This window comes from Megalopta genalis, chromosome 1 (assembly GCF_051020955.1).
Source record: "Megalopta genalis isolate 19385.01 chromosome 1, iyMegGena1_principal, whole genome shotgun sequence".
Classification (NCBI taxonomy): Eukaryota; Metazoa; Arthropoda; class Insecta; order Hymenoptera; family Halictidae; genus Megalopta; species Megalopta genalis.
The window spans coordinates 34136102-34161795 of record NC_135013.1 but is presented as its reverse complement, the minus strand read 5'-3'; the positions used below and the strand labels follow the sequence as shown (position 1 = coordinate 34161795).

At 46.2% G+C, this 25694-nt stretch overlaps 3 protein-coding genes across 3 annotated transcripts; 2 read left to right on the top strand and 1 right to left on the bottom strand.

The window, feature by feature from the left end:
• Nucleotides 1-129: 129 nt before the first annotated feature.
• LOC117218119 (Inverted repeat-binding protein) lies at nt 130-2538 on the bottom strand. Its single transcript, XM_033466249.2, has one exon. The coding sequence runs from the start codon at nt 2076-2078 to the stop codon at nt 297-299; it is 1782 nt and encodes a 593-aa protein (XP_033322140.2). The 5' UTR covers nt 2079-2538; the 3' UTR covers nt 130-296.
• Nucleotides 2539-3536: 998 nt separating this feature from the next.
• On the top strand, nt 3537-10158 carry LOC117218055 (uncharacterized). Its single transcript, XM_033466098.2, has 5 exons — nt 3537-3715; nt 3846-4010; nt 5147-5254; nt 5325-5423; nt 7612-10158. Exons 1-5 carry the CDS (start codon nt 3638-3640, stop codon nt 10054-10056), a joined length of 2895 nt encoding a protein of 964 aa, XP_033321989.2. The 5' UTR covers nt 3537-3637; the 3' UTR covers nt 10057-10158.
• A 2514-nt stretch (nt 10159-12672) lies between these two features.
• Nucleotides 12673-16421, top strand: LOC117218056 (uncharacterized). The gene is made up of 2 exons (XM_033466099.2): nt 12673-14459; nt 15714-16421. The coding sequence occupies exon 1, from the start codon at nt 12925-12927 to the stop codon at nt 14455-14457; it is 1533 nt and encodes a 510-aa protein (XP_033321990.2). The 5' UTR covers nt 12673-12924; the 3' UTR covers nt 14458-14459; nt 15714-16421.
• The last annotated feature ends 9273 nt before the right edge of the window (nt 16422-25694 follow it).

The window sequence follows — 25694 nt, the reverse complement described above, 5'->3', positions numbered from 1 at the left end:
AAGCATTCTCCTCACCTGTTTGAAGTTGATCGAAATGAAGATGTGATAATTCCGATGGCAGGAATTTGGTCTAATGGGAGAAAAGACTGATCATTCGATCAACCAGTTTGATAGAAATGCCCAGGAAAATTTTCTGTATTCATTGTATGTATACACACAATGGACAAAACTTTATTTATTGTTAGAAATAAGTAATACAATTTGTACAGTTTTCTTCATAATGTGCAACGTAGCCAGGTAAAGTATAAAAATAGTGCCGCTAAATGTTGAGAACAAATATTAATTTTAACAGATTGTTAATATTCTTTGGATTTTATTTTACTTCTAATTCCCTCGATTAAATCGCCTTTCTTACCAGAGGTTTTTAAACCTAATTTCTTCGACATTGCTTTCAATTCTGGTACGGTAAAATTGCTTAACTTTTTTGTTTTTACAAACTTCCGAATTGATTCTTCATCGTATGCATTCGGGTCGACATCTGTTTTTGGTTTCTTTTTTGGCGGACCTTCCTCAATCTTAAATAACTCTTTAAATTGAATTGTCAAATCCTTTATTCGATAAGCAACTTGGTTAATTATTGGCATAGTCTCATCAATTGGAGGCTTGGATTCTTCCAAATCTAAGGCTAAAGTCTCCACCATTTGAAGTTGAGTTTGAAGTTTAGGATTAGGAATCAGTGATGGATTATATTGAGCCCTTAATTTTCTTATTATCTTTCTTAATAGTTGAACTTCTTCTGGTTCAGTTGGAATTTTATTTTCATCATCGTTGTACATGTACTTTGAACACATCTTTTCAAGATTTCGAATACGTTCCTTGTACGGTATTTTGTATAAATAAAATCCTCCACTCTCTGCTTTTGGTATCATACTGTATAAAATTGGAGAAGAATGTTTTCTCATTGTAACTGCACATATTGCCATTAAATTTCTTGAATTACATTTTTCAAGCAATGCAGCAAATAATAATGTATTATCTTTACGATTACTTTTACCAGGTGTAACTAAATACGGTGATCTACAATGATATAGAGGGTGATAAAAGATAGGTTTAAGACAAATCAAATCAATGCCAGATTGATAAAAATTGCCTAAATACATCTTTTCGGGTATAGTAAAATATATCTTTTTACCACCGAATACTTTATACTTTCGTAGATCCGTATCTAAAACATAGTTCAATTTCTTAGGTTCGCCGTCTTCGTCGTCACTCTCTTCGGTCATCCTAAATCTACGCGCGATTAATGGAACATTCGTTTCTTTAGATATCCATGTTTTCTTCAAGTATTGTCGTTTAACGTTAAGGTTGGTTACATTTACATCTAGAACCACGTTACCTCCGATTCTCCACGGTAACTTTGCCATTGTTCTGGATGGTAATTTGATTTGTTGCAATAGATCGTTTATGGATGGTCTCTTATAATCTTCGCTATCAATTTTCTCAGACAATATTTCTAAATCTCTGTAGAAAACATTGTGATCCCAATTTTCACCCAATCCAACAACATGTAAATGAAGTCCTATATCGCCGTAACTTTTTGCTTCTACAACTATTCTACGTTTTTCATCGTCGTTGGTCAACGGTGGATTATCCGTACACGTAAAGAGAATTACTCTCCTTGCCGGCATGGTTACTCTAACAGCGCAATAAATTCTTGACGCGTGCCATAATACATCGTGCAGTGGGTAAGCAGTAGTGGAGGCACTGTCTCTGTACCTTTTCCATCCGTTTCCTTCATCTATCTCTACTATTTGCTTCAATGCTCCTCTCGAAACAAGATTGAGTTTCTGCAGAGTCAATATGTTCTTCATTTCGGAATTTTCATCCCCTTTCGTAGTTCCAAACAGTATTAAACCCATCCAATCTTGATTGTTCCATACCAATTTCTGCATAAGGATCTCCTTGTATCGCCGTATGCATTGTAAGAAATAAGGAATCTGCTCCTGCGGGTCTATTTCGAACATCGCAGGAGTTGAATCAATTACAAATAATACACCATCTCGAATGCCATATAGATCCTCTGTATTATCTCCTAAAACTTTTTGACTTTCAAATTCACTTTGCGACGTAGATGCCATTTTGTAAATTTGTATAAACTTTGTATTCGAAACTCTCAGGACACAGTAATCACCACGTGACTGCACAACACGTGACTGCTCGTGTCCAGTATTACAAATGGAAATAAATAATGTACTATCGACAGTACACGCTATCGATATGGCAATGGCTATTGATAGGATTCTGCTACTAATTTGCAATGGAAACTGCACGCATTAACAACTTCTTTTGATCTTATCCAATCTCACATTTCCTATTCTCGCTATTTCTTATTAGCACTATTATTATTCGTTAGAAAATGAGGAACTGGATCACAACTGTTTTTCTTATAGCGCTATTATTATTCGTTAGAAAATGAGAAACTGGATCACAATTGTTCCATGAGGCAAAAAATACATCACAATGTCATATCACCACAGACGAGATATCAAAGTCATTGCCGCATCGTCAGAATTCACTGCGATAAAAATGTAAAATAATCATAGTGTACGAATTTTACAATTAAATTGTTAAATTAAAAGATTCTATGGGTTCAACACGGAGTCGCCATCTGCGTCTAGATACCGAACCTCTTGAATCGTCATCTGTGGATAACTTTGGCGAACGGCTTGAGCGTTTCGCCGCTACGCGTAACGGCGCTAAATTCAGATTGTCGAGGGTTTAATGCGGTGGCGCCATCTGCGGTGCGCTCAGAGTTGTCATCAGTCGGTAATTTCGGCGAACAGTTTGAGCGTTTTGCCACTGCGTGTTTTGGCGCTGTACGGACCTCTAACTTAGTTCGATTTATCGCCGCAAGCGGCGCCACTTATCGTAAATGGCGCTATTTTTTTATTTTCAGGAGCAGCCAACGATTTAACGCTATTCTCTTTATCGTCGACGATTAATAAGCTTTCTCTTCCGAATAACTCGAGGAATCGTTTTATGAATTATTTCTTCATTTCAAATGGGACCCGATACATTTTTTACGAGTGTTCTCGTAGCATAAGAAAACAAATTCGACGAAACACGTAACTTTATCTTTCGGATCGTTCGGTCTCCGGACAATATATTATAATTTAATATATTATTATTATTAATATGTTTATTATAATTTTTATACAAAATTAATAAATAGTAAATTTATATATATATAATATATATAATATTATAATATAATAATTAATAATATAATAATAATAATATTAATATAATATTAATAATAATATAATAATATAAATATATATAGTAGTATATATATAGTATATAGTATATAATATATATAGTAATATATATATATTAATAAATATAATAATAATAATAATAATAATAATAATAATAATAATAATAAATTAATAATAATAATGAATAATAATAAAGTAATATATATTAATAAATAATATATATATATATATATATATATATACAATACATATACGTGCCGATGTTTCGTTATTTTTTCCAGCGCACAATGCGCTCGGGGCAAAACATTTGCGCAAGCCTTTGCTTGGTAACGACGGCGGTTCAACGTCACAGTTTGGACATGTCGGGCGCCCGATGAAGGCGTTAACAAATTCCTAGTAATCCAGCAACAGCGTCAACAATGTTTTCCCGGACCGCGAAATCCATCGTGAAGACCATCGGCCAGCGGAAATATCACGCAGGCGAAGAAAACATTAAGGTGCGTTCTCGTTTCCGTTCCCAATGGATTTTCTAATCCGTGACCGATCGCCGGGGCCCCTCTCGACTCCCAAATCGACCCACCCGAATCGTCTCGCAAAACGAAAATTCCACGGTTGTTCGTCGCACAGGTGACGTTGATGGGCGGCGCAGGCGAAATCGGCCGATCTCTGTCGCAGATGATGAAACAGACCTCGAGGCTCGACCCGATCTCTTTGTACAACGCGGCCTCCTCGAGCAAACGACTCCCGATCAGATTTCACACCGTTCCCGAAGCCGAGCCACCGAAACACATCGTAAGATCTCTTCGAATCATTTTATCCCGTTATTGTTCGCGCGTTATGTGGTAATATCTCCCGGAAATGTTGGGGGATGTTCGAATTGAAACCGGCAGATCCGAGAATACCAAGTCGCGATTCTTCGGGCCTCGTGGTAAGATTTTTAGTGAAATTCGGGGCGGACCGCACAAAAAAGGCAGAAAAAGATGCTAGGAAAAAAGGGGTGAATTAAGTTTTTTATTCCTAATTTTTTGTCACGATTCGAAGGCAATTCGAAGGCCACGTGACACGATTCGAAGGTAATTCGGGGCCTTGTGTCACTATTTGAAGGCAATTCGGGGCCTCGTGACACGATTCGAAGATAATTTGGGGCCATGTAACACGATTCGAAGGCAATTCGGGTCCTTGTGACACGATTCGAAGGTAATTCGGGGCCTTGTGACACGATTTGAAGGAAATTCGGGGCCTTGTGAGACGATTCCAAGGTAATTCGGGGCCTTGTGAGTCGATTCGAAGGCAATTCAGGGCTTCGTAAGACGATTCCAAGGTAATTCGGGGCCTCGTGACACGATTTTTAGGCAATTCGGGGCCTCGTGATACTATTTGTAGGCAATTCGGGACCTTGTGACAGGATTCGAAGGCAATTCGGGGCCTCGTGAAACGATTCCAAGGCAATTCGGGGCCTCGTGACAGGATTCGAAGACAATTCGGGACCTCGTGACACTATTTGAAGGCAATTCGGGGCCTTGTGACACGATTCGTAGGCAATTTGGAGCCTTCGTGAGGCGATTCGAAGACGATTCGGGGCCTCATGACACGATTCCAAGGCAATTCGGGACCTTGTGACACGATTCGAAGGCAATTTGGGGCCTCGTGACACGATTCGAATGCAATTCAGGTGCCACATGCCACAATTCGAAGGCAATTCGAAGGCCACATGCCACGATTCCACAGAGATTAGTCATTACCTTCTAGCTCCGCACTTTTTCATACCTGCCTTCACACCCAAACAGATCATTTCGCGCCGTCTTTCGAGAATTCGCGTAGCAAATAAATCTCGCGCAGACTTAGCACTAGGCACAGGGAAATTCACGGCAACCCGAAATTCGGCATTTCCGAGGGAAATTACCGTACATTACGCGATTACCTCTTAGAACTCTTGGATGCTGACCATGCTGGAGAATACAAGGACGTTGCCTAAATACCAGCCGATCAGAGAACCGATCGACTATTTGACTACCGGCCCGTCGAACACCGCCAGGGTAAGTGTCCCAGAAAATTCCTCCGCGTTCTCTAACGATAGTTTACAACTCGGAATTTCTCCTCGAACAGAACGAAACCGACGAGCTGGTCGAGGTTCTACGCCGACTCCCGATCGCAGAGGAGGCCGCGGCGGATCTTCCGAGCAAATCGACGGCGATCGTGTCGCAGGTAAGTGATCCAATCTACGATCGATCGAACGGAACACAGAGCTTATCGCGCCGTCGATCGTCCCGGGAATCGTTCCGCGAGGGTCGAAAACCGGTCGATCGTTTCGCGTTTCGCGCGAGAGTTCGCGACAGGTCGACGGCGACGGGATGAGGAAGAGGATAGGGATGCGCATTGGAACAATTTCGCATCCGAAATATCCTAGTCGAATTCGGTTTGTTCGAACGTAATTAAAGCATGAGAATGAATTTTCCACGTTTGCTCAAAAATTAGCGTCGCCGATGTGCGACCGACGCGGCGCTCGACGCGTTGATCGAGCACAAAGAGAATAGAACGAATAAATCAAGAGAACAGCGTTGAATCGTCTGCTCCTGAAAACAGAAAAATAAATATTCAATATATTTATTCGGATCTCTCGCAGCGGTTTTTATTGCGACACGCGTGTTCAATCAATCCTCGAACGAGTTGCCCGTTCTTACAATTTCGACGATCGGTAACGGGCGAACGCGATTCTCCGTAGAGCCAGTGTTAAACGGAATCTACCGGAAAGAGTTCTGCGAACATTTCGATCCCTAAAGGGTCGGAGGGCGCGACGGATAAGGTCGTCGGGGGCCTCGACTCGTCCACGCTGGCGCGCATCCCGATCACGTTCGAGGGTCGCGCGGGTCCTCTCGAAATGAGCCGTTTATTTCGAAAGTGGCATAAGTCACTTTGTTTTTAAGTCGATATATTTAACACGTTTATAACATTTATTTATATTATATAATATATATATATTATATTATATTATATTATATAATAATAATATAATAATATAATATAATACATATATAATAATAATAATAATATAATATATATATATATTATATTATTATATTATATTATTATAATATATATATTATATTATTATATTATATTATTATAACATATATTATATTTTATATTATATTATATATATATATATATATATTATATAAAATTAATAACATTTTAACACGTTTAAAAATATGGATGCTAACTTTCGAGAAGATTTACTTGTATTTGTTATCTCAGGATACTGATATTTTTCTCAGTATAAATAATTTCGTATAAACATTAAAAAATCACCACTTTTCATTACGGTGAAGTGACTTATGCCACTTTCAAAATAAACGGCTCAAATATCCTTTTTTTTCACCCCCGGAGGTAACGCAAGACGAGAGACGACGGAGGGGAGGGGCGACGAAAGAGACAAAACGCGGTCGACGCATCGAAGCTCGCGTGATTCTCGAACAATGATACTCGAGAAACGATTCCTCGGCGAGGACCGCGGCTTTCGACGTCGATGCGTCGATCCCCGACGAACAGAATGACAGAGCCTTCCGTTTCGAGTTCCTATCGTCTTCTACCGCCCCTGGCAGAAACTATCCGATCAAGGTCGGGAATTAGATCGTCGAACCACGGAGCTGCTCGAGTCTTCGTCGAAACCGGAAAACAAATCCTGTCGCGAGACTAGACGAATTGCGCGAAGCGCTCGTGATGCTGCTTCTCTTTCGGCGAATGGAAAAATCATTGCGCCGTCACGTGACGATTCTGGACAAATTCAAGGTTATTTTAGATATTTCGATTTCATTTATTTTACGAATAAAATATACAGGATGTCCCGTGATTACGTTAATACCCGGAACGAGATGATTCCTGAGGCGATTCGCAGCAACTTTTTTCTCAGCGAAAATGCGATCCGCGGCTCCGTTCACGAGTTATCAACGAAAAACGGTGACCAATGAGAGGCGAGCAGGCTAGGCGCCACGCCTGGCGCCAGGTGGCCGAGCCAATCGGCGGAACCGGGCCCCGCGCGCTCGTTGGCTCGGCCGCCACGCGTCGACCGAGCTCGCCATTCATTGGCCATCCTTTCTTCGCCGATAACTCGCGAACGAGAGCTCGTAGAAAATTTTCGTAAAGGAAAAAGTTGCTTCGAATGACCTCAGGAATCTCTCATTTCCCGGACGGACCATAATTACCGGACACATAAAACGTGAAGCATAAAATCGGCTCGAAGCGACGTCGTTAAACAGAGAATACATCTCGCCTCGACGCGACGAAACCGACGCGACAACGTTGCGTTCGATCGGACGCTTTCTGCCAGAGGCACGAAGCCTTTTCTCCGAGGATATCGCACTGACCTTGAAATCGTCTCTCCGTCTGTCCTCAGGGGGGCAGCGCGTGCGTGGCCGGCGAGCTGCGGGGTCCCCGGGTCCTCGGCGAGATGGGGCCCGAAACGATCCGGCAGGACGGTCGGATCGTCACCGAGATCTATAAGCAGCTGCCGGAGCTCGCGGACCGGCTTGGCCGCGATCGCGCGAAACGCGGCGGCAGCCGGCCGGCGCTGCGGCAGCTGTCGACGCTCGCGTTGTCGGGGAACGCGGCGGGGCCCGCGACGGGCCCCCGGAAGCAGGACACCGTCGATCTCGACGGGACCGTCTCGACGGTTCAGCGGGTCGCAAGAACGAGCGAGAAATCCGACCGGAAGCGACGCAAGGACGAGAGGAAGCCGAGCAACGCGACCGTTCTGACCGCTGCGGAAAAGCGTGCTCCGACCGACGCGGAGGATCGCGCCGCGATCGACAAGAGGGGACCGCGATCCAGGAAGTCGAAAGAAGCCAGAGGACCAGTGGAAGCTTCCTCGAGCACCAAGAAGCGCGGGAAATCGCGGAACTGGACGATACCGGCTGCGCTTTCGGACAAAAAGCCGAAGCTGCTGTACGGTTTGGTGCAGCAGAGACGCGCGCCGATCGCCTGGTTCTTCTCCGATCTGTTCCAGAGCCGGAAGAACGACGCGCCGAACGACTCGCCGAATTTCAAGCAGCCGACCAGAGGCAAGAAGCTCGGTCCGACGCGGGATTCGACGGAGGTCGGGCGAGACTCGCCGGCGAAGGCCGGATGCGGCAGACAGGAGATCTCCACTTCCGTGACGGATCTGACGGGCGACTATGCCGCGGGACTCGACGTCCCGAAGGCGGAAGGGATTACGAACGTTGCGGAGAAGCCGGAGGAAACGATCGACGTCTCTGCGATCGAGGATTTCGGCAGCGCGAGCAGAACGGCCGCGCCGAGCTCGAGCATCGAGACGGTCAGCGAGCTGAGCGGGCCGTCGAGACCGCTCGGAACCGTCTCCTCGAAGCTGGCGCTGTTCCTCGAGAACCTGAGTATCAACAGGCGGCGGTCCTGCTCCCTGAGCAGCCTGACATCGTACCATCTGGACTCGTTGTTCGCCGGCGAGGCCGCCGCGCCGATCTGCGACCGGCTCGGATCGGTTCGTTTCTCGTCGAAGAGCGGCGCCGCGAAGTCGAACTGGCCGAAGATCGCCGGGATAGAGAAGAAGAGGGAGGACGGGGGCAAGAGGACCGAGCTGAAGAAGGCCGGCGGGGACGGTGGGACGGTGGGAAGTTGCGGCGGGAAGACGAAGAGCGGTCTATACGGCGAGCCTTGCAAGAAGCTCGAGGCGGAATGCGGTCAAACAGGCGACGCGTGCAAGAAGTTCAAGAAGGAGGAGCTGTACGGGAAGGACTGCAAGGCGGCCGAGGATCCCTGCAAGGGGATCCGGGACGAGAAGTTGTACGGGAAACGGTGCAGGGACTTCGAGGACTCGTTCGGGCCCGAGGATCCTCTGGAGAAGCTGTGGAAGGAGGAGCTCTACGGGAAGCGGTGCAAGGAGAAGAAGAGCACCGTCTGCGGGAACGCGAAGTGCGGCAAGAAGTCGGATCCCTGCGGCGGGGACAAGAAGCCGGAACCTTGCGGCGGCGGAAAAAAGCACGATCCTTGCGGCATCGGCGAGAAGCCGGATCCTTGCGGCGGCGACAAGAAGCCGGACCCTTGCGGGATAAAGAAGCCAGAGCCTTGCGGCGGCAAGAAGGACTCCGATCCTTGCGGCGGCAAGAAGAAGGATCCTTGCGGCAAGAAGGAGGACCCTTGCGGCCAGAAGAAGGACCCTTGCGGCCAGAAGCCGGATCCTTGCGGCAAAAAGCCCGATCCTTGCGGCAAGAAGAAGGAAGATCCTTGCGGTAAAAAGCCGGATCCTTGCGGTAAAAAGCCGGATCCTTGCGGCAAGAAGAAGGATCCGTGCGGCCAGAAGCCGGATCCTTGCGGCAAGAAGAAGGAGGACCCCTGCGGGAAGAAAAAGGAAGACCCCTGCGGCAAAAAGCCGGATCCTTGCGGCAAGAAGAAGGACCCCTGCGGCAAGAAGAAGGACCCCTGCGGCAAGAAGAAGCAGGATCGCTGCGGCAAGAAGAAGCAAGATCGCTGCGGCAAGAAGAAGCAGGATCCCTGCGGCAAGAAGATGATGACGCCGTCCGAGAAGAAGAAGCCAGCCGAGAAGAAGGTGCCCCCTCCCGTCATCAAGAAGGAGAAGAAGGACGACAAGGCGTGCCCGCCGGTGTTCCGGGCGCCCGCAGGATGCCCGAACGACGATAAAGGAGGCGGCAAGAAATTCTCGACCGACTCGAGGATCCACGCGCGTAGCATTTCCTCCTACAAAACGATTCGGGACACGCTGAGCGAGCTCCCGTGGATCATAGATCGATCCTCGATGCCCGAGCTACGGCCCAGGATAGAATCTCGATGGTCCCGTCCGTTCGACTGGATCGTCGTCGACAGTTAAATTGTTGTGTTCGTTCGTACCGAGTAATTGAAACAAGATGGATAGAATATGTTTCGTCTCTGGACACTTTCGTCTCCGCGTCAATAAACGTGATCGCACCGACGTCTCTTGTCTCTGTGGATTCATTTCTAGTTGTGTCGAAGGTTTAACGAGGAGCTGGCTTATGTTTATGGGGAACATTGGATTTTGTTATTAATTTGACTCAATAGCTTAATTTATTATTTTTATTATTATTTTATTTTATTTAATATTCTATTTGGGGAATTATTCGAGACGATATTTTAAATAGCAGATTCTGCGCAATTCAAAAATATAAAGGAGCGATTTTTAAATTATTTATTTATCATTTGCTATATGAAATACTATTTTACCCGGCTCTGGTTTAATCCTAGCTCTGTCTGCGATTGGGCGTTCACGCGAAGCCCCGTGCTCGGGTCTAGACGGACCCATGATTTTCTGTAGACAAACATTTTGAACTAATATTTTGTTATTATTATTATTGTTATTGTTATTATTATTATTATTACTATTATCTTACAGTGTCTCTTTACCGTATCGTCCGTAAAAATTCAAACCTTGACATACCAGTCGTCGCGTCGGGCAAAGAAATTGAAATTGTATAATAAATTCTTCTTAATCGACGCTCAGCTTTTACACAAAAATGAACAATTTGGGAGGAGGGGGGATACGATTATGCGAGCCTTGCGGCTCGTTTTAATCGTCCTCTATTGTCGACAACTATAAAAACAAGGCGCAAGGCCCGCATAATCACGTGCCACTACTTTTAGAATTCACCGAGCATCTATAACTAATGAAGTAACCCGTGGATAACTATAACTATAAATATAACTATAATTATAACTATAATTATAACTTATCTCGTGGACAATTTATAACTATAAAAATAAACCGCAAGGCCCGAACAATCGTATCCCCCCTCTTCCCAAATTGCCTATCTCTGTACAAAATCCGAGCGCGAAATTAGGGAGAATTTATCGTATTCGGCTTTGCGAGCGAAACCCGCGTTACAGCAGGGTTACCCCTTTACCTAGCACGTCCGCCAGCGTCTGTGCATGTCTGCTTTGAATTTCAGCCGCAGCCGGTAGCAGCGTCCGCGAGGAAGCCGCAGCAGATCGAAGTAAGTTCGCGAAAAAGAAACAAAAAAAGAAAACGGTTTTCCGTTTTCCGCTAATTCCGTGGTGTCGAGATTCGGCAAAGACGAAGGAAACCTCGGGAAAAAAACACGAGATTAGCTCGACCAAGGCGACTCGTCGCCCGTGGCTCCACCTCCCTTCTGCCTCTTCCTCATCAACCGAGTACACAATTTTCGTTTACGCCGCGAACAATCTGAAAGCGACAAAAAAAAAACAAAAAAAATGCAAACGAAACCAAAAGAAAAAAATAAATAAATCACAGACTCGAACGATAAGAAAAGTCGATCGAAAATATGTCGGATCATCCTCTCTCCCCGCAGAGGACCGTTCGCCGCGTGATCGAGGACCGGAGCAACAGGGGCTCTTTGTCGGCGACGTCGACGAGCAGGGTCTCCGACGGATCGGGGACCGCGTCGCCGTTCGATCGCCGCCGGTCGAGCTCGATCGTCGACCTTCAGGCCCCGAACGATCTCGTAGAATTTCAACGGCGCGAGTCGGTGCTGCTGCACGACAGGCTGCGGAACGACGACTATTTCCCGCAGGGCGACGACTTCGAGGAGGAGATCGGCTACGACATCGGCTACGACATCGGCCAGCTGAACATAGACTCGCCTAACAGAGCGTATCGGGACGAGGACACGGACATGCTCGCGGCGGTGCACGCGCGGACGCCGCCGCAGCTGCGGCTTGCTCGACCGGCGAGCTAATTAATCGATGATCGCCGATGATCGCCTTCCGAAGTCGAAACCGGCACGCGAAACCTTGCCGGCGGCGGTCATTCACGGAAGAAGAGCGTCGATCGTTCGTTTCCCCTTTCCGTAATTAAGCTCTTCCCGAGAGGGGAGACTCTCGATAAACAACCCCCCAAAAGAAAGATCATATTAAACAGAAAAAAGGCATATCGAACAAAAATTCAAACGCATCGTCCGATCGCCGGTTGCGATCGTACAGTTGCACGTTTCGATCGGCGGAGCTTGCTAAAAAGAGGGTCGCAGGAGGGAGGCGGGGCCAGGGGGTGCGACCTTGAACTAGAGCCGCGCGCACACCCAACCCGAATACCACGTATGTTCAGGCTGTCAGACGAGGAGAGTTCCGACCGGGCGAGTCGGACTGCGGCGAAGATCCGCCGGGCTGGCCGGTGAAGAGCCCTTGCCACCCGCCAAAGGGCCCCTGTAAGCCCTTAGGTCCGCCGGGCTACCCGGCGAAGCCGAAGCCGGTGAAAAAGCCGTTCTGCGTGAAGTGCCCGGCCAAGAAGCCGTGCAAATCGAGAAAGTGTTGTTAGGTGTCGCTCGGGAGACAGAGGGTACGTGGAGGTCAACGCGCGCGCGCGAGACGATTCGGCCGCTCTCTTCTAGCCGTCGCAATCCGTTCTGCCTAGTTCTCGATGCTCTTCTCCGACCGGCGTCGATCTAGAAGCCGGCACTACCTCGGATCGTGGCTCGGAGGGCTGCCGATCGGAGCCGCGAGGAGCTTCGCCACCGGGAGACGCGCGGCGGATCTCCCGATCGGCCGGTTCGCCGACCAGCTGAGCGAGTACGCTGGACGGAGGAAGCTCTTCGGGAACACGCTGACGGGCCTTTTGGACCGACGGCCGGATCCCGGACCGTTGCGCTTCGGTAGAAGCTTCGGAAGCTTGGCGGCGGCTCGGCCGCTCGCCTGGCTGCCGAAAGGACTCGATCGGCAGAGGAGGCTCTTCAGCATCGACGCGACCAACATGGAGAAGAAGCCGCCGCCTTCGCCGAGGGGTCCGCCGAAGTTCGCGCCGGATTCGAGGACGTCGGCCGGCTCGGGATCCTGCGCACCCCGCGCTCCACCTTGCTGCCGCAAGCGGCCGAAGAACGTCGGATGCCCGCAGCCGGAGCTACCTTGCCCCCCGCCTTGTCCCTGTCCCTGCCCCCCGCCCCCGGCCAAGCCTCCGCCGCCAAAGATCTGCTACCGGAAGTGTCCTCCGCCACCGAGGCCCCCGAGACTGCCGAAATGTCCGGTGATCCCTGCCCCGCCGCCTCCTCCGCCGCTCCCCAAGGCGCCCAGGCCGCCCAAGTGTCCGAAACCGTGTCCCCCGCCTCCTCCGCCCCCGCTGCCGAGGCTGCCGCCACCGCCAACCTGTCCGGAGTGTCCTCCGCAGAGGGCCTGTCCGCCGCCGCCGCCCTGCGAGCCGTGTCCCTGTCCTCCCCCGTGCCCCCCGCCCTGCTGCCCTCCGCCGCCGCCGTGCCCCGCGTGTCCGCCGCCGATCCCCTGCCCTCCGCCCTTGCCCTGTCCCCTGCCGCCGCCCCCCAAGGTCTGTCCACCCTGTCCGCCCTGTGCCGCCTGCCCGAAACCCCCGCCGTGCCCTCCCCCGCCCCCCTGCTGCCCCTGCCCGTGTCCCGAGCCGCCTCCGCCCTGCCCCTGCCCCAAGCCTTGCCCCCCGTGCCCGCCGATATCGCAGAGGGTCGCTTGTCCCAAGGACGCGCCGTCCTGTCCGAAATGCGAGGCCGGAAAGGGCGGCAAGGGTTTCGCGAAACGGAAGCTGTCCACGTTCCACGGATCCGTCTGGCATCTTCGCGCTAGAAGGAATTTTCACGCTGGTTCGTTCTTGATGGGGAAATCCTCGAGGCCGAAGAAGCCGGCTGCCTGCAAGCCGGCGTCCGATATCTGCCAGGACCAGGCGAAGAAGGACTGCGCGAAGCCCTGCGACAAGAAGAGCAAGTGCGCCGAGAAGCCTCCGGTCTGCGGGGACAAGCCGAAGAAGAAGAGCAAGAAGAAGAAGAAGAAGAGGAAGGAGCTCTGCCCGGATACCTGCATCCCCCGCGGCAAGTGCTACAGGCCCGAGGTCCCAGCCCCGCCCAAGATGGTCTACGGGCCCGCCAAGTGCGCCAAGCCGAAGTTCGTCGCACCCAGACCTTGTCCAGAGGCTCCCAAGGATCCGCAGGACTGCTCGCAGCTAGGCCGCAAGGACGAGGTCTGCGTCCCGCCGCCCTTGCCGAAACCACCCTCCGAACCCGTCGTCCTCTGTCCCTGCCCACCGCCGCCGAAACTGCACCCCGGCGATTGTCCTTGCTACGTGTTCGGCAAGGAGCTCACGCAGCCCATCGCCATGCCGCCGTGCCAGCACGAGGAGAAGCACGTCTGCTGCAAGAAGTCGTTCCTCTGCGTGCAGGACCGGGTCTGCACCATAGAGCCGTCGTGTGACGATAAAGCGAAGAAGGGCAAGGACAAGAAGAAGGGGAAGAAGGGCAAGAAGGACAAGAAGAAGAAGAAGAAATCGTAGAGGTTGGTGGACATAGCTGATTTTGTAACTTTGGAGAGGGGGCAAGCTGAGATAATCGCTCGGCTCTGTTTGCCGACTTCCGGAGTTTTTGCTGTTCAGGGTTGGGCGAAATTCTCCACAATTGTCCTTCGGCTTGTGAACGAAAGCTCACTGACAATTTGGAATGAGGAGATAAGATTATTCGAGCCTCCTATTTTCAAATTGTCCACTTTTTTTTATAAATTGTGGATCAGTTTGGTATAGAATTTACTGTAGTTAGTTTTTGCCCTTGAATCGACTTTCTTTTGTCGAGGTACTGATGTACAGTTAATTCTTTGTAATTGTCCCCCAGCTTGCGAACGAGAATGGACAATTGAGGAGAATTCACTCGTTTTTCAGCTTATGAAAGGGGTTGTACATTTTTGTTTCTGTATATAAATTTTAAGAAGTCTGTAATTTGATAACTAATTTGCCCTTCCCTCTCCTTTTCTTTTCTTTTTCTTCTTCTTCTTATTATTATTGTTATTACTATTATTATTTCCTTCGTCCAGGTTGTTTCCTCCAAAATTCCTTTCAGTAAACCTCATATCCTTTAACGCTATCCTATCTGAATACTGTGCTTCAGTTACTGTGCCTCGGTTACCGTGCCGTGCTTCCCCGAGCTCTTTCGTAAGAACTTCAGAAAATCTCGTGAATTCGCTATCAAAAAATTGAAACAGTTTTTCTGGCGTTCCAAGAACATCTGTCTCTTACATTTGTTTAATTCTAACAAACAAACAATTAATTGAATTTAGATACAGAAAAAACTGTATACCTCTTCTTATTCTTTACTTCATAAGCTCCTCAGAAAATCCCGCGAATTCGTTATCAAAAAATTGAAACAATTTTTCTGACGTTCCAAGAACATCTGTCTCTTACATTTGTTTAATTCTAACAAACAAACAATTAATTGAATTTAGATACAGAAAGAACTGTATACCTCTTCTTATTCTTTACTTCATAAGCTCCTCAGAAGATCCCGCGGATTTGTTGTCAAAAAATTGAAACGATTCTTTCGGTGTTCCAAGAACTTCTGTCTTTTACATATAACAAATAAATAAACAAATAATGAATCGCATTTAAATAAAAAGAAACTGGATATCTCTCATACTACATTATATAAAGTTAATTATGCTTGCAAATGAACGCAAGGCACGGTAATCGACAAGGCACAGTAACTGGCTCCACAGCCCAACATCCCCTAATCGAATGCTCATTTAATTCGCGTTGTCTTCTAGGCGAACGAAGAGACAGGAAGGTTTCTCACGAGGTCTGTCAGATATCATATATTCGGTCTCCGGGATCGATGTTAGGTTAACGATTCTGATCGCCTCGTCCGGCCGCTCTCGACTCCAGGACCGAGGGATCAAAACTCGCCCTAAAAAGAAAATCTCTCCACCGTCATCGTCTCGATTTTTCGTCTCTCTCGATCCTGAGGACGGTCGGGGTAACGAGTCGGACGAACGCGATCGTGTTTATGTGCGATCTTCGTCGCTTTCCCGACGCCGCGCTCTCGTCCTAAATTCGTTGATCGCGTCGAAGAGAGAGAAAATACTCTCCGGTTCCTTAATCGGCGTTCGATGCGAAATCGGCGCGCGTCCACTGTCCCAAGAATTCTCGAGACGACGAGAGATCCTCTTCGGGAGGAGCGACGCACGGACGCACATTCGATTTTATTTTTTTTTAATTTTCTAAGAGATGTCCAAGTCCAAATTCGAACAGACCTCGCGAGAAACGATGGGGGAAACATCTCGTTGTCCTTCTTCTCCTGTTGGACGACGGAGAACGAGCACCTCCGTGGCAAGACCGACCTCCAGAGATAACCAGCAGCCGCAGAATTTGTTAAATGTCCCGATCGAAATTCTTTGTACCGCCATATGAAAACGAACAGTCCGTCGGACAAATCGATTTGTACAGTATCACGTGAATAAATCTCATTGAGCGCATCGTCTGGCTATTCTTGTCGACGCTGGGCTTACGGAACGTACGGCATATTCAATCTTCGACTTCTTTTTTAATTTTTAATATTTTTCATTTTAATATTCATTATTTTGTGGTTGAAATTATAAATATGTATTTATGGCGAATTTGGAAACAATGGCAAAAATTGGAATCTGAATAGAGAACTTTTTTCGGTCTGTAATGACTTTTTTTAACGATAACTTTATTGAAGATAATTTATAAATAATAATCTTATAAATTGAGAATGATGCATTTTCGATATTTTTCAATATTTAATATTTTTCATTTCGATATTCATTATTTTGTGATTGAAATTATAAAGATGTATTTATGGCGAATTTGGAATCAATGGCAAAAATTGGAAACTGAATAGAGAAATTTTTTCCGTCTGTAATGATTTTACAACGATAACTTTATCGAAGGTAATTTATAAATAATAATCTTATAAATTGAGAATGATACATTGATACTTCAGAGTTCGTTTAATCGTTCCTGCTATTTAGAATCGCAGCTGCTCGATTTTGCAATAATAATAATAATTTATAGACAATTGTATAAATTGAAGATAATACTATAATGTTGATACTTTAGAATTCGTTTAATCGTTCCACTATTTTGTATCGCAGCTGCTCGATTTTGCAATAATAATAATTTATAGATAATTTTATAAATCGAAGATAATACTATAATATTAATATTTTGCAATAATAATAATAATTTATAGGCAATTTTATGAATTGAATATAATACTATAATATTGATATTTTAGAATTCTTTTAATCGTTCCACTATTTCGTATCGCAGCTGCTCGATTTTGCAATAATAATAATTCATAGATAATTTTATAAATTGAAGATAATACTATAATATTGATATTTTGCAATAATAATAATAATTTATAGGCAATTTTATGAATTGAATATAATACTATAATATTGATATTTTAGAATCCGTTTAATCGTTCCACCATTTTGAATCGCAGCTGCTCGATTTTGTAATAATAATAATAATTTATAAGCACTTTTATAAATTGAAAATAATACTATAATATTGATATTTTACAATTCGTTTAATCGTTCCACCATTTTGAATCGCAGCTGCTCGACTTCGCAATAATAATAATAATAATTTATAGGCAATTTTATCAATTGAAAATAATACTATAATATTGATATTTTAGAATTCGTTTAATTTCTCGAACGCATAAAATCCCCAGTCTAATATAAAACAGCTGCTTTCAGTTGTCCGTGAACCTAATCTTAAAACAACCTTGTTGCATTTCTTCGTCATTTTTTAATTTTATTCTCAGCGTCAGCCTATTTTTGCCAGCGAACGATTCGAACCGTTCGGACTTCCAGAATTATACCAGCTGTATTTCGTATTCGCTCAGACTCTAGGAAGGTTCCGAGCCATCGCTGGGAGTAGCCGGGGTGTCCGGATGGAATTCCAGAAGCGGAAGAGAACGGCGACCAGCGGTCGTAAACAGGAAATCGATCTGCACAGTCGTAGATATCGGTTGCATCGTTTCGTTCGGTCTGGAGCCCGCCATTCGCGGCGCTAATCAGTCGCAATTACTGTTCCACATACGAGCGCGCGCACGCGGCACGTAAACGACGCCGCACACCTTTGCTCGCGAGCGACAGAACCGAACTCGTACACGCGTCGCGAGTGCTTCCGAAAGGAGCGGCATTTAAATCGCTCGATTCGCATCGAACTCTGTTTTCCAGAATTAATTCGATGCGGGTTCTACAAGATACGATAAGCTTAATTCCACGATTTTACGAAATCGTCGACCGAAATCATCGAAAAAGATCGATGCGATTCTCGGACCTGCGGATTTTATGCATTTGTGGCTGAAATTTAAACAATTTGAGCATCGAGAGAATTCAGAAATGTCGATTATTATTTATTATTTTATTATATATATTACATATTATTTTTTTATATTATTTTATTATATTATTATTATTATTATTATTATTATTATTTATATTTATATTATTTTATATTATTTTATTTATTATTTTCAAGCTGTTACATGTTTATTCAATGCGCTACAAGAATAGTTTATAACAAATTTAAAATTGAAGAATTAATTTCCACCGCAAGAATGGGTTTGTCTCATTGTTACTTATACGATAATTAATAATTACGTATAATACATCAAGTTTTATTAAAATATCAAATGGTTATTGCAGAAAGAAAGAACTTATTATTTAGCTTGTATTTTTTATTGATCGATGAAGACCATTTCTATTTTGCATACAAATCCGCGGTCTAGTTGGACGTAAATTCTTCCTAATTAGTGCTCAGATTGCGCACTAAAATGGACAATTTGGAAAAATTAATCGAGCCTTGCGACTCGATTTAATAATTGTCAACGACCGGCAATTATAAAATCGTGTCGCGAGGCTCTGATAATCGCGTCTTCTCACTTCAAATTGTCCATTTTTGTTTAAAAATTGAGGGAAAATTAGGGAGAATTTTCTGTGCCACGATTTCAGCGCCAGATTTACGAAGAACGCGAGTAATAGCTTCGTCGCTTCCTTCCTTCACAAATAAATAAAAATTCGCAAAATTCGACACGATTTTTCGCAAACCGTCCAACAAAACCCCTGCATTAACCCTTTGCCCTCGAGACTGTCTCAACCACAAAACGGAAGCATTCGTTTCAAGCTACAGTATTTCCATTCGGCGTGCTTCTATTTATTGAATGCACTGGAAACATAATCTATTATCTTACATTTGTTAACATAATTTATTGGATGCAAACATCGACAGTGCGTAAATTCTTTAAAAAAATGTCGCAGCAATTTTCCGTGTCGCCGATCGAGTGCAAAGGGTTAATATCAACCCTTTTCGGAGCCGAACGTCGACGCGATCCGAGCGTCTAAATTACGAAGAATTTGCAGTAATTTTGCGGCGCATCGGCTGGCCAGAGAAAATGAAGTGCTCGCCGTGGACGGAAGGCTGCGTGAAATCGATTACCGAGGGAAGAATTTAAGTTCGATTAGCGAGCCGAGCGCCGGAAACCGTAAATCCCGGGGTTGATTCAACGAGCTCGCGGCCGTCCAATCGGGCGGGCGGCCGTGTCCGCGCGCAACGGCGGCCGCGGAAGAAGGAATCGCTATTAAAAGCGGTTCGTTACAATAATATCGACATTTATATACGAGCCGACTCCGGCCGGAGGAAACGTCGCCGGCCGAGGCAGAAAGGGAGAGGCCGAGGGTTCTTATCATTTTATTGCTGGGGTGAGCAGCCCTCCGGTTCCAAGAACGACGCTTTACTTTTACCTTCCCATTGTCTGTCCCCTCTCGTAAAGGCTTAAGGGCCGTTTCCAAACGCTCGATTCGATTATCCCCGACGGATTTCTCTTTTTCCTCCATTCGCGACGCTTCGTTACTCTCCTCGGCCCGTCTAATCGACGACCACCTATCTTTCTCGGTCCCTTTCGCGGTTCTCTCCGTTCCAGTTCGCGACGAAACTGGAACGGATTCCTCGTCCGTTCGAGCCTCTTCCTTCGGTTGCGTCACGCCGCAACGCTCTCGATCCGATCGACATTCGATTCGATCGACGATCGAAAGCCGATCGACGCCGCGTTCGACGAGCCGTCATCCTCGGCGACGAATTCGCTTCAACCCTTCGGCGCCCGATCGGAGACTCGCCGTTTGAAGAAAGAAATTCTCACGTAACGTTGCAAAATAATTTTTCAAGTTTTCAGAATTTGTTTACGCTTTGGAAACTGTTAGAAACGCGATCGTTGCACGTGGATCGTAAAATTCGATTTCTATAATTCGAAGAAATTATTTCGTTGAAATACAGTAACGTGACAATGAAATCGGTGTACCCCTTGCGCCAAGGGCGATCACCCTCATGCGACAGGTTGAAAATTAATTAATTTTTATGTCAACGATTTTTTATTACGATTTACAGTAATGTCTCCCTAACTGACGCACAGATCCCGCGCAAAAATGGACAATTCTGGAAGAGGAGACACGATTATTCGAGCTTCACGGCTCGTTTTTATAATTACCGATTGGCAAGGACTGTAAAAACGATCTTCAAAGCTCGGATAATCGCATCTCCTCTTCCAAAACTGTCCATTTTTCTGCACAATCTGAGCGTCAATTGGGGAGAATCGACTATAATTGCTTCAGTTACGTAATTCGTGCACTCGTTTCCCATGAAAATGCGTCGATTACTCTCACAATTGCGAAACGAGATACCGAAACGAGACATTATAGTACAGTAAATTCTCCCTAATTGACACTCCGATTGCACACAAAAATGGACAATTTGGGAAGAGGAGATACGATTGTCAAAGCTTCGCGTTTCGTTTTTATAGTTACGAATTATCAACAACTGCTAAAAAACGAGCTGCAAGGTTCGAACAATCGCACCTCCTCTTCCAGAACTGTCCATTTTTCTGCACAATCTGAGCGTCAATTGGGGAGAATCGACTATAATTGCTTCAGTTACGTAATTCGTGCACTCGTTTCCCATGAAAATGCGTCGATTACTCTCACAATTGCGAAACGAGATACCGAAACGAGACATTATAGTACAGTAAATTCTCCCTAATTGACACTCCGTTTGCACACAAAAATGGACAATTTGGGAAGAGGAGATACGATTGTCAAAGCTTCGCGGTTCGTTTTTATAGTTACGAATTATCAACAACTGCTAAAAAACGAGCTGCAAGTTTCGAACAATCAATCGTATCTCCTCTTCCCAAATTGTCCATTCTCGTGGACGATCCGAGCACGAGCATTTCCCATTATTATTGTGTTACATGTCATAAAGGGATAGAAAATCAAAAGTACTAACTTTAGGACTAATTATTATGTATTATGTTTTGTATTATGAATATTATGTATTATTTTATTACTGTATATTATATATTATTTCTTCACTTTTTCCATTGTTAATGAAACTTTTTTTACCTATTAAATAACTTCATACCTTATGCAGAAATTATAACTATATTGTTTTAAAGAAAAATCCCTTTTCTTCCAAAATACACTATCCACGCGCAATGTGCACAATTTCGGCGGGTGGTTCCGTTCAGGAGGGGCGCTATGGCGGACTGATCCGCCGTAGCGAAAGGGGTAAGAACGTCGAGAAGACGGTCTCGCGACGTCGCGCGACTGGCTTTCTCGATCGTTAATTTACCAGTAATCGTTTACAATCGCCTCGAATCTCATGGTTTCGCGATGTCGGTCCAGACCGTTGGACCAAATCCGCGGACGGATTTGTTCGGCGCCAACGTTCCGAAGGGTTCTTCGCGCGTGTACGCGGAGGAAACGGGGAAAGAGCGCGGCTCGCGGCGCGGTCGCCGGGAGCCGTGGAAATTCCGAAAGATTGCTCGCGAATTTAGCCGGATCGATCCCCCCGATTGCTCGCGATTGCTGGTTTTGCCGGTGTCTGTACCGCGGGAGATATCGCGAGCATTATCACGGCCGTTCACCGTGATTGGTCGGATCCGAGGGTATCCTCTCCTTTTCCTCCCTTTCGTTCGACCAATAAGTGACGTTTCCATTGGAGAAAGGGTCCGAAGGAAGGGAGCGCGAGCGACGGCTAGGGGAACGACGCGGGGGACGGGGAGGAAGCTAGTCGAAGAGAGAGAGAGAGAGAGAGAGAGAGAGAGAGAGAGACGGATCGACGGGCTAAAGAGAGAAAGGGAGAAATTGAGAGAAACGAAGGGAGAAAGAGAGAGAGAGAGACGGATCGACGGAGAAAGAGAGAAGGAAGAGAGAGAAAGAGAGAGAGGGACGGATCGACAGGGTGAAAGAGAGAAGGAAGAGGGAAAGAGAGGGAGAGACGGATCGACAGGGAGAAAGAGAGAAGGAAGAGGGAAAGAGAGAAAGAAAGGGGGAAAGAGGGCGCGGGGGAAGGGGGGAGAGTCGGCCGAGGACTGCGGGCCGGAGGATGAGCAGAGAGAAAAAGGGGCCGCGGGGGGGAGCGAGGGCCGGCAGCGGGGGCGGAAGCTGCGAGAGGGCAGAAAACTCGGCTCGGCGCGGCGCGGAGCGGCGTGCGTTGAAGAGAGTCGAGCGGGTCGAAGCTGCGGATGGAAACGAGCGGGATGGATAAACTTCGAAGCGACTGTCCCCGAGGCTGATGCATAATTCAGGAATCGTCACCGGCGAGGATATTGCCAATTTGGCGTCGATGAAAATACGATCGGATTTGTCGGCTACCCCAGAATGGGCTCGTCCGACGTACATCCAGTGAATTTAACACCTTCGCCCGACGTGTCGGCAGCGTACCGTGCGAAATTGCATCGGAGCCAATCGCCGGATCGCGCCGCGATCGCCTCTCTAATATCCTCCTTGCTTTCAAGCCGTTCCACGGTTAATGGGCTCCCGTTGCGGCGCTTATCTAACCCCTGTCTCTTAGCCGCTTCTGTCTTTGAGACATCGCCTGCCGAACACCCGTACGAAGACCGATCAAAGGACTTTACTTTCGCACCGATCCCATCGGTTTTCACCGGCGCAGCCAGTCGGCAAAACCGTCGCGTCCGGTCTGCCGACCTTCGACCATTTTTGCGAACATTGTGCAAAAGATGCGATCGGGTTTTGCGAACGCGGCGCGAAGCGATTATTTATTTATTTATTTATTTATTGGAATCGAGGAATAAATTTGCCTGCGGAATACAGTAATGTCTCCCTAACTGACGCTCGGATTGCGCACAAGAATGGACAATTTGGGGAGAGGAGATACGATTATTCGAGCTCTGTAGCTCGTTTTTTTTATGGTTGGTGACAATTCGTTATTATAAAAAGGAACCGCAAGGCTCGAATAATGGTATCTCCTTTTCCCAAATTGTCCATTTTTGTGGACAATCTGAGCGTCGATTAGAGAGGCATTACTGTATTCGATTTGGCCGACAAGTATTCGTGTCTTTTCTTTCCCTGTGGGTGGCGATACAGAATACGCGACTCCGGGGTTTTCTATTATATAAATAAACGTATAAATAAATCGTAATATTTCCACTCAACAGTTATAATTCGGTTAAGTGTTTGAGCCGTTTATTTTGAAAGTGGCATAAGTCACTTTGTTTTTAAGTCGCTATATTGAAGGGTTTGCGTTTTAACACGTTTAGAAATATGGATGCTAACTTTCGAGAAGATTTACTTGTATTTGTTATCTCAGGATACTGATATATTTTTCTTAGTATAAATAATTTCGTATAAACATTAAAAAATCACCACTTCTCATTACGGTAAATTGACTTATGCCACTTTCAAAATAAACGGCTCATTTAGTACTTTAAATTAACATATTTTGACGCGGGATTATCGAACTGATAAATAAATTATGTCCCGTTTTTCGTGCAATCGTGTTCGCTCTGAAAAGATCTATTGCAAATTGATCAGTCCTCGATAAGTAACAGTAAACAATTGACAATGAATATTAATATTTACAATTTACAAATATTAAAAATAGATATTAATATTTACAATTTACAAATATTAAAAATAGATATTAATATTTACAATTTACAAATATTAAAAATAGATATTAATATTTACAATTTACAAATATTAAAAATAGATATTAATATTTACAATTTACAAATACTACAAATGAATATTGATACTTACAATTTACAAATACTGCAAATAAATATTAATATTTACAAGCTGGCAAACGTTCGGTTATTATTTCGGTTATTTCGTTTATATAATAAACGTTTCGGTTATTATTATATTAAAAATCGTCGATAAAAATAGAACATGACGAGTCACTTGCGCCATTTTGGAACGCGACGCGCCGATTTTCGGGCGCTTCGGGGTCGCCGCTCGAACGCAAAGGGTTGTCGCAGCGGGTCGCATCCGTTCCGATCGCATCCGCCGATCTTTTACGACCGATTAGCAGTTCCCCAGTCGTCGGAATCGATTAAAAGCATCGACGCTTTCGCGGCCGTTCGGCCGGCGATGCACCAAATTCCGTCGTCTCCTGTTTCCTCGTCGCGCGCCCCTCGCGTTCGACTTGATACAAGTCTCGTTCCGGTACAAATTCCGCGCATTTCCTACATGAATCACACCCCCAAAATAACCTGTGCTCCGGATAATTGATAAGATATGAAATTAATATAGAAAGGCCGAATAACCCTCCTAGCAGTGTTAGTCTTGAGTAAGCGTTGTATACCAGGCGTTTAGAGCGCGCAATATTAACATCAGTATTGTGTTCATTGTACATTGTGTAATAATAAAGTGGATGTTGGGCTACGGCTCAACATTAATTTTTCTTTTTATATTTGTCGCGGACAACGTTTTTTACGCGACAATGTCCCGGCTTCCCGGATCGGCGATGAAAGTCGCGCGAACATTGTTCGTCGCCGGGGCGCAAAGTTCGCGGCAGAGTTCGATTGAAAAAAAAGGGAACAGATTTGTTCCGGGCGCGCCTATGCCGGTAATAGTTTGATCGGCTTCCGACTGATTATTACTTGGGCCAACTCCGGCGGTGTCCTTTCATCGATTTCAGATGAGCCCCTTTTATGCGCATTATACCTCCATTAGAAGCGCGCGAGAGCCCGATAATTCTTCCCGGCCTTCTCTCTCTCTCTCTCCCCGGCCGGGATTTCCATTTTCGAGAAACCGCCGCGCCTTCCGGCCTGATGCTGATCGATGGAAGATTATCGGTTCTTCATGGTCTCCACGTGGAAACACGAAGCACGGAGGGTGTGTCGCGTCGCGTCCCGACCGACGTCGCGGACCGAGGGGGTTGATCGTTCAACGTCCGTCGATTTTCCACGGACACACGGGGACACGGTCATGCAATATTTATCACGGCAGCGGAGCCGAGGGGGCGGCGGGGGGAGGGGGCGGTCAAAAGAATACGCGGCGATTCAATTTGTCCACGGCGAACGCTAATTACCTGATTATGCGGCCTGATCCTGGGATTTCACGGCGTCATCGATATGTCATAAATACTTGCGACGACGTCGATGGGGTTGCCTCTCTCTCTCTCTCTCTCTCTTTCGCCCTCTCTCTCTCGCGCTCTTGCTCTCTCTTGCACTCTCGCGCTTTCTGACTCTCGCGCTCTCTCACTTTCGCGCTCTCTCACTCTCGCGCTCTCTCTCGCGCTCTCTCACTCTCGTGCTCTCTGATTCTCGCGCTCTCTCTCTCGCGCTCTCTCTCTCTCTCTCTCTTTCTAGCTCTCTCGCCCTCTCTCTCTCGCTCTCTCTTGCATTCCCTCTCTCTCTCTCTTTTGCCCTCTCTCTCTCGCTCTCTCTTGCTCTCTCTTGCACTCTC